This window comes from Alosa pseudoharengus, unplaced genomic scaffold, assembly GCF_046254945.1.
Source record: "Alosa pseudoharengus isolate Yale_2024_CS ecotype anadromous, Long Island Sound unplaced genomic scaffold, YU_APseudo_1.1 YU_APseudo_1.1_scf_4, whole genome shotgun sequence".
NCBI lineage: Eukaryota > Metazoa > Chordata > Actinopteri > Clupeiformes > Clupeidae > Alosa > Alosa pseudoharengus.
In genome coordinates, this window is record NW_027468774.1 from 25,746,793 (window position 1) to 25,756,365 (window position 9,573).

At 39.6% G+C, this 9,573-nt stretch overlaps 1 protein-coding gene across 1 annotated transcript; it reads right to left on the reverse strand.

Annotated features, from left to right (window-relative positions):
- Nucleotides 1-1,562: 1,562 nt before the first annotated feature.
- gcdhb (glutaryl-CoA dehydrogenase b) lies at nt 1,563-7,191 on the reverse strand. The gene is made up of 12 exons (XM_076265541.1): nt 7,059-7,191; nt 6,382-6,498; nt 6,227-6,262; nt 5,971-6,111; nt 5,830-5,892; nt 5,415-5,585; nt 5,124-5,253; nt 3,868-4,084; nt 3,654-3,757; nt 3,352-3,477; nt 3,097-3,257; nt 1,563-2,272 (listed from the first exon to the last, which is right to left on the reverse strand). The coding sequence occupies exons 2-12, from the start codon at nt 6,482-6,484 to the stop codon at nt 2,199-2,201; spliced, it is 1,326 nt and encodes a 441-aa protein (XP_076121656.1). The 5' UTR covers nt 6,485-6,498; nt 7,059-7,191; the 3' UTR covers nt 1,563-2,198.
- Nucleotides 7,192-9,573: the final 2,382 nt, after the last annotated feature.

A 9,573-nucleotide genomic window follows, 5' to 3' on the forward strand; every position in this document is an offset into this window, starting at 1 on the left:
TCGGGCATTGGAGCTTCCACCTTGTCCTGCACTTCGTCAACGGGTGAACTAGAAGATAGCTATGTTTGCTCTTTTCCTCTGAACAAGAGGATTGATGAGACTGGGAAGAAAGCTCAAGACCTTATAGAGAGAATCAATCACAGCCGTGCCATGGATCAGAAAGTCATAGCCAACTTTGAGGACACACTGATGAAGAAGGTACCTGTTGGTCAAGTGGATTACTGTTATTTTTTGTTTGTTTGTTTTGATGGAAACTGTTATGGACACATTTTTCTGCCATTGGATCATTCTACAATCTAGATCATTTGCAGTTGCTAATATGAGCAAGCATGTGTTCACTGCTGTTCAGATACAGAATTCTTTGAGCCTCACCAACCTTTATGAGCTTGCATTCTATACACATTCTGTTTATTTATATTGGCAGGTGAGGGAGACATGTCAGGAGTTGAAGGACCACCTATTCAATCACTATGAGGAGCAAAGTCATGGCATGGAGGCCCAGCTGCAGGAGCTATCCGAGGTGTTGGGAAGGAGCAGCCAGCTCAGCGTGGAGCTTCAGGGTGCCAGTCAAGTTTTGGTTTCCATCAATAAGGGTCTCCAGCAGACCCCTGAGCAGTAGATATACAAGATGGTATATTTCCATGTCATGTATAGCTATTGTTCTTGTGTTTCAGTAGAAACCTGCTCATTCAAAATGGGTCAGGCTGTGGTTACTGCACAAGGAGCATGCTTTGTTCAAGTGTATTTTGTGTTATTTGTTCACGTTTCACTTCATTGAGTTGGAGTTTACGTTTTTAAATGTCTGAGAAAGTATTGGGGATTATCAAAATTTAGATTTTAATGTTTATTGAATATATTGTAGGAACTGTGTAGAAGTCATTAAAATAGTTTTGATTCATTAAAGTGACTTGAGGTCCATTGTGTTTCATGTTAACTGTTAAAATTTGACTGATACATTTAACATAAAGATTGGATTTTGATTCATAAAGTCAATCGGGCATCAGTAGCATCAACATTTGCATTTTCAAATTAGGCAGGATGGAAACAAATTGGACACAAAAGTGTGGTTAAGTGGGGACAGCAGTTACGTGTCAAAGAGTGTGATTCACGTTCTGCATTATCTTACAGAAGAGCTGGATAAGGTAACACCTCCACAAACCTGCATCATAAGGCAACATTTCAACAGAAAACTGTTGCATTTTCCTATACCCATGCTAATAATAATTTTCTGTTATCTTCAATAACACTTATTTGGAGTAACAGTGGGGTGGTGGTAGCTAGCATGCTGTAGCCTGATAAATTTTGGGTTCAATACCTGGCTTCCACCGTTGTGCCCTTGAGTAAGGCACTTAATCCCTAGTTGATCTAGGGACAATGCCCCTTGTAAAACAAATAAATTCATAAAACAGTGCCACTCACTCCAAGAATAGTCTGCCATAAAGAGAATATGTAAATCCTCTATAGCTAGATATACAGATACGGATCAAATTAAAGCGCCATTCTACATGACAAACAAATAGGGACCTTCATCACAATGAAAATATAAGGAAAAATGGAGACACTTAATTGCAACTAGCTTATTTATTGGGTATAATTCTTGTTTTGACAAAGTTTTGACATTTAAAACAAATATCTTTCAATCATGCAAGAGAAAAGATCCTGTTAGTAAGAAAAGGATATTTTACTTAAAAATGATACTGAGCGGTCAATCTTTTTCCCCCAAAAAAGTCTCATGTAAAGTTTCAACATCACCTGTAGATATGCATTTTAAATATTTAATGTATACATGATTGACAAACCAGTGTATTTTGCCCTTTTCTCTTGCCTTATACTACAGGGGTCATTTGAAACACATGAAATGTATGTTCCTGAGCTATGTTATTCCATAAACTAATATTTACACCAATCTCTACAAACTAAAGGCGTGGTGTGGATAGAAAAATAGTGATTTGGTCTGTTGAACTACATCATAGTTCAATGTATCTGACAGGTCTAATCTTTTCCTGTTCTTTTGTAAGTGTATTTTCTTTACCAAACCCTTTTCTCTTTCAAACATAATATTCTGGTGCTTGTAAAATTCTACAGACATGTTCAACCATTTTTTTAAATTCCATTGACCTACTATCCATTCTTTGATAAAGGCAGCAGCTGGCTTTTGAAAGTGACTTTACAGGCGGATGTGAGAGAGAAGCAGGTTCTTATTTATCCACAGTGAAAGACTGCAGGCCTGTAATGGCCCTTCCCAGAATCAGTGCGTGAATGTCATGGGTACCTATAAAAGAAAGAAACAATATCTTCAAATCCCAAAAAAGCCAGACTGGAAATAAATAGGACACATATTTTGCACATGAAATACAGAAGCATAATATTTTGGTTTCGGCACAATTGACACCAATATCACTTCCTTTGTTCCTTACAACTGCACTGCCTTGGTCACACAATACTTTGCTGAGGCAGCATGCGTTTGATTCCATCACTGTAACTTTATGCTAAAAAGCTGAGGCCCTACTAAATATTGATTAAACATTCACAAATAGATTAATGTGAGTGAGGCAAGGCATCTGTATTGTATTCTTATCTCTGCAGTTTTATATTACTCAGTTATCTTGATCCATGAGAGAAGGCCACTGGTCCATTACTGTCTATTAGGCCGCTTGTTCCAGTGAAACAATCTCATTATTAACTAATCAGCTAGATCAACGTATCGTTTAAAAAAAAACAAAAAAACATTACTGACTCCTCATGGCAGAACAATAAGCTGAAAACTTGTCATTAATTTAATTTAACAACAACAACACATTGTTAAATGGCATTTTATCAAGGCTCTTTAAAGAGAAGGGGGAACACCAATGTGTAGCACCAACTTGGGTGATGCTAGGCAACCATGTGCCAGAACAGTGACCACATGCCAGCTTGAAGTGGAGAGTGAGGGAATGAATGAATGAGCCCATTAAACTGGAGGATGATTAGGGGGCCAGATTAACCGAGCCAGGTGGGGATTGGGGAATAATATTCTATATATATATATATATATATATATATATATATATAATATATAGTCAGGATACCAGGGAACCCCATAGTATACTCACTCACCTTCGTATGTGTTTACTGCCTCCAGATTCATGACGTGGCGGATTATGTGGTACTCGTCAGCGATGCCATTGCCTCCCAGCATGTCACGAGCCTGTCTGGCGATGTCCAGAGCCTTGCCACAGCTGTTCCTCTTCAGCATGGAGATCATATCCGGACATGATCTAGAGACATGGAGAGACAAGACAACGGTCAGTCAACCAACTAATGAAGGCACATGCCTTTACTGCTTTTACTATATGTTACGAAACATCATACTTTTTCTCATCAATCAGTCTGCCTAATCGTAAGCAGGACTGCAATCCAAGAGTAATCTCTGTAAGCATGTCTGCCATCTTCTTCTGCATCAGCTGGTTTCTGGCCAGGGGCACTCCAAACTGTATTCTGTGGACATCCATACAGGTTAATACACCACTAGCAATAGACTTTGCCCATTTAAGTGTGCAATGTTAGAACTTCAAAACCTCTAAAGAAGTTACAAAGATGGATTGTTATGAAAACAATGTTGTTACTTGACATCTGATGTAAAGGGAGTAGTTTCAATTAAATGATCTTCTAACCTGTCCAGTGTGTACTGCCGGGCAGCATGGAAACAGAACTCAGCAGCACCCAACGCCCCCCATGCAATGCCATAGCGAGCATTGTTTAAACATCCGAAGGGACCCTGACAGAAGAAACACAGACAGAAGACATCCTCTTCATTTACTCACTAATGCATCTCACATGACTCCATGGTCCATTCACAATGGTCTATAAAGGGGTGGTACAACTTACACCCAGTCCGGACACGTTGGGCAATAGGTTTTCCTCTGGGACCTCTACCTCGTCCATGACGATCATACCGGTGGCTGAGGCTCTCAGTGAGAATTTGCCCTCAATCTTGGGTGTGCTCAGGCCTTTCATGCCACGTTCAAGGATGAACCCCCGAATTTTGCCATCTTCACACTTGGCCCAAACCACACAGATGTCTGCCACAGGGGAGTTAGTGATCCTGTACACGGAGAGGAACAGAGAGTGGGGAAGAGAACAAAGCTGAATCACAAGTTACTCTCAACGCTATATACTGTATATATATATATATATATATATATATATATATATATATATATATATACACACACACACATACACTCTCAACACTATATTTTTTTTTTTCTTCAAAATCACACATTCTGACAATGAACCGAATTGACTAGTTCTAAAATAAAGCATGGACATGCATCATGAGCGCTTTGGGTTACACTCAAACGCGCTATAAATAAAAGTGATGACTTGACAATGACTCAATGACTAATCTAAAGTTACACTAGGGCACCACCATGTGGACTCTTATAGTCACTGTCCTCCCTGAATTTAAAGAATCTTGTTTACAAGTTTCAGGGTTACTGTGACACATTTACCCTTTGGTTAAGGACAAGCACACATATTAGTTCCTGATCATTTTGAAGACTATAGTGTCTTTTCCAGTTTGTCATTCATACTATGATTTGAAATATTCTAAACAGGTATTCTAAACATTCAACAACATAAAACACACATGCATGTCCAGTTGAATGTATGTAAAAGTATTAATTTGAGGGTGGTTTGAATGCAAGAAGGTATACAATTATTTGTTTGTTTCCCTTAATCATTAACTTCACATAATAACAGAATACAGAGACCAGATGATAACTATACTGGTCTCACCTCTCACCATGGGTAATGTGACCCAACCGATATTAATAAGCACATTAAAAAACACTTTATTGTCAAAAACAGCCTTGCAGACTACTAACTAAAATTGTTTTTAAAAAAAACTATCATTAATCTACATATAGCAATGTCAGAACATTAGTTAGGTGATGCAGTCATGCTATGCAGTATACTTCCAATGAGGCTATTTGCATGACATTTTTCATAGTATTAACATAGGTAATCCACACATATAAAAAAATTACAAACATTAATGTCCATTAATGTTGATGTGTTCAATACTTATTTTCCCCGCTGTATTTACGCTACACAAAATACAGCTCTGCAAGTCGACTCACCATGTCTTGGAACCAGTAAGGCTGAAGGTGCGGCTGGATGGGTTGTACTTGGCACGGGTCTCCATGCTGCTGGGGTCACTACCATGGTTGGGTTCAGTCAGGCCAAAGCAACCAAGAATCTCACCCCGAGCTGAGAGAGGAAAATGAAGTCCCGCAGCATGACTAGCAGCTCTGTATGTACGCAGTTAAAGCACTGAAGTTGTTTGGACTCTGTTTTGACTTTATTTGAATTGGCAACCCTATCTAGTGCAATGGCGAAAGGTGAATGAACCCTGTGTCTCTGTCTCTTACCGAGCCTGGGCAAGTACTTTTCCTTCTGTGCCTCAGTGCCATAGGCATAGATGGGGTGCATGACCAGAGAGGACTGTACACTCATTACAGAACGGTAGCCACTGTCAATCCGCTCTACCTCCCTGGCGATCAGACCGTACGCCACATAGCTTGTGCCAGCACAGCCATAGCCTAAACAACAAGGAAGACATGGAGAGATGTAAACATAACAAAGTGACTTCATTGTTTTTTATCTCCCCTCTGAAAAATAATCAATGATAATAACTCAGATGACTTCAAATGACCAGCATGATTTCATATTTTCATGGGGGGGAAGAAACACGTCAGGGAATGGCGCAATTCCTAAATTGTGCTATAGCACGAAGCAAAATTCACTCTCTAACTTTATGAGCAGAAGTATTCACCATAGGCTTACCTTTAATTGTTGGGCCCAAGACACCTAGTTCACCCATCTCAGAGACAATCTCTCGGTGGAAAACTAAAATAAATGTATAATGATATTAAGCCTTGATGCAAATGTGATATGCTGATTCACTGACCATGCTTAGGCGTGTACCTTCATTCCTGTTGGCCAGGAGAACACGGGGCATGAGCTTCTCCTGGCAGTAGGTGCGGAAGGAATCCCTGATCATGATCTCCTCCTCTGTTAAAAGTCCCTCAAGGTCCAAGGCATCCCGCCAGTTAAACTGTACCTTGGCTAATATGAGAATTGCAGTGCAGTAAGCATCCATCATTATCCAAACAGAACACGGTGGATGGAAAAAATTACAAAAGATCTAATGTCAGTGGAAACCATTCTGTAGTCAACATACGTGCTTTGGGACGCTTTACGGTCTCCTTTTCTATTTCTGAAAATGAAGAGACATTATAAGAAATTAACTGTCATAATAACACAACCTGATGGAGGAACTAGTTGGATAACTCAATAATCCAAACAAGTTAATTGTTTAACCATATTAATCTTTACCCCATTTAGGAGTTGCTGCTGTTCCCTGTGATCTAGAGGCTGAAACCACAACAGCTCTCTGAGGATTCACCAGAAGGCGACACAGACCACTTCTTAATGCCATGGTCAAATCTGTGTCTATGGGGAGGGGGGAAAGGTAAACATTTCATTAATGCCCTAATCACCACGTTTCATGTAACAAGTGGAGAAATATGCAAGCCAAGAAGCGATGATATCGCTCATCAAAATTGGAATTAGTAGGCCATCATCTGAGATTTGAGCTCGCTGTGACACTGTGTGTAACTCTATGCATTTGTTTGTAGCAGCTATGTATTCGCAAAGACCTTATATCGGATAAACATGTTACATAGACTACGTTAGATGCGAAGCCACAATTTCGCAGATATACAGACAGATAGACGGAACCAGAAGACAGGTCGATCTAAAGAGGTTAACGATCTAGAGTCCACATCTGATTTAGGCGTTATGAAACCATTTTAGCACTGGGACAGGTGACAGACAGCGCGGTTGGTGAAGCTAACGCTCTAATGGTGGCTAAAAGCTAGTCTGCAAACTTGACACACTTGATATTTCACAGAATGTAAATCAAAACATGTCGAGAATGAAAATAAATGCTTAAATTATGAATATCAAAGTTGTCCTATTATGTGGTACATATCCATCTAGCATATATTTACCTGGTTCTTCTTTGCGTTGTTGGCTACTCACCCTTGCCTGCCTTTCCTGACTTCTCCGACTGAGTTAAAAAAATGTATTGAAGGTATTGAAGTGGTAGTCGCTATCGGCCATGTTGAGTGTGTCAAATTCCCGTAGGCCTACAAATATTTACTTTGTGTGTCCTCTTATCGTTCAATACAAATAGTCAACAACGCTCTACTAAAATATAGAAAAAAACATATGTAATAAAATAGTTTTTCGATCGTCTTGTTGCTCCAACAAAGAGTGTCCACAGTCTGTGGAACATTCAAAATGGAAGAAACATTGGGATATGTCAACACCGCTCTCACCTATGGCTCTCACTCCGATTGGCTTCACAAAGGGGGTGTGACAAGACGTTTGGCACCAACACTAGTTTTTCGCATTCATGTGCTGGATGTTAGTAAAGGGGATACTATTGACAATTTGACATTTCTTGTAAGAATGTCCTGTAGTACGACGGATAATTAGGGCCACACATTAAGAAACATATCAAGGCAAATTATTATTTTTTCTTCATATGTGGCCCTATAGGCCTACCTCTGACAAGTTTTCTCTTAAAAGTCATTGGATGTAGGCCTTAGCCTATGTGCCCAACTGCCCATATAGCCTGCCTCTGGTTTGAGCAGCTAGATATGTGACCATAGGCTACTCTTGTCCCAAGTCTAGGCCTATTCATGGGTTTCATCCGGTCCCTTTCCACAGAATCAATCACCTAGATTATGAATGCATGGTGCTTGATTAATACACCTGTGGAAAAGGGACTGGATAAAACCCATGAATAGGCATATCCGACTTTAGCCTTGAAGGATTTGTTATGAATGTAGGCCTATAATCGCAGCATATGACGATAGATCTGCATATAGGCTACTGGATGGCTACTGGATGATAATCATTTACACACTCATAACTTTAGATTAATGCATTTATAAAAAAAAATATATATATATATATATAAGGACTAAATCAGCATTTATATAGTATATACTGTATACTCCTTTGATCCCGTGAGGGAAATTTGGTCTCTGCATTTATCCCAATCCGTGAATTAGTGAAACACACACAGCACACAGTGAGCACACAGTGAGGTGAACACACTAACCCAGAGCAGTGAGCTGCCTGCTACAGCGGCACTCGGGGAGCAGTGAGGGGTTAGGTGCCTTGCCCAAGGCCACTTCAGCTGTGGATGTGGGCATGGGAGACCACTGCCCCCGCCCACATTTTTCCTACTGGTCGGGGATCGAACCAGCAACCCTTCGGTTACAAGCCTGAAGCCCCTGCATTTGCATAATGTGAAAAACATCCATACAAAATCTAACTGCAGTTATGCAGTCTTTCCTGAAGTGTTATGCTGTTTCATGTCCAAAATATTACATGTCTGTAGTAAAGTGCAATGTATTTGCAATACAATGTAAAATGTAGTTGTCATGTCCAAAATATTGCATTCCTATGAACTGCATGCAACAAATTCCTCAAAAGAAGATGGACTCATCACCGTTTTTCAAACCGTTATTCAAACAATAAACTGGATATCTTTTGGGTGTAGCCGAAACAAAACATGTCCTGTTAGGCTTTAGGAAACACTGAATCGCCATTTCCTGATTTTATTGACCAAACAACTCAATAATTGAGAAAACAATTTATGAATCATCAACAGAAAAAAGATCATTAGTTGCAGCCCCAAATAGCTGCTCAAACCAGATATGGTTAGCCATGGAAATTCTCTGTTGACTAAATCAGTTTTTTTTTTCTGGATAACCAAACAAAATATCAAAAGTGATGTAGCAGGTAACAAGTGATGTTTTATTGATGATTTTATTTTTTGTCAGACCGCAACTATGTCTGCTGTGGAGGAGGTCTGCATTATCAGATGTTATCAGGATACAAGCATGGAAAACTGATTGAAATGTTGCATGGGTCTTTTCAAGAGAACAGTCATCCTTCTGTCATAAATTTGGTGTCTTTTTTCCATTAATAGGTTTTTGAGTCAAATGTACTTTTGCAAGCCAAGAATAATTTTGATTGTCATCAGTTAATCTGTTAGAATTGGGTTAGATATTTCCAGACAACAAATAAGAGGCAGTAGGAGCAAAAATGTACTGTTGTTGCCACTGTGTATGTGAATGGGTTGTCAGACAGTAAAACAGTATTTTCTCAGCAGCATTAAAATGGGTGGGGTGAAAATTAGGTGTCATGCATAGACAGTAAAAGAAAAAAAGCTTTGTCCGATGCGGTTCGTGCATGATAGTTCAAGGACTGAAAAACAATTGCTTTAGCTCACGGGCCTTTTCTCCACTGGTAACAGCACTGAAAATCTTGTGGCGTGCATGCCATGCAATAGGACTCTGCATTACCTGGCAAAAAACAAAACCTTTTTGTCAGATCATGGAGAGATTTCAGATAGAAGACGTCTTCATAGGGTGGTGTTGGTGATTGCTATTAAAACTGAATTGTAGACTGAAATCAGAACTGCCTCTGGTGGGTAGTGCTAAAATT

What these genes read in the sequence shown, in the direction of transcription:
- gcdhb (XM_076265541.1), bottom strand. Translation starts at nt 6,484, where the DNA reads ATGGCATTAAGAAGTGGTCTGTGTCGCCTTCTGGTGAATCCTCAGAGA. An exon ending in CTTGGGCCCAACAATTAAAG is followed by an intron (nt 5,586 to 5,829) that starts GTAAGCCTATGG and finishes CTTGTTGTTTAG; the next exon opens with GCTATGGCTGTGCTGGCACA. An exon ending in CTTACTGGTTCCAAGACATG is followed by an intron (nt 4,085 to 5,123) that starts GTGAGTCGACTT and finishes CTCCGTGTACAG; the next exon opens with GATCACTAACTCCCCTGTGG.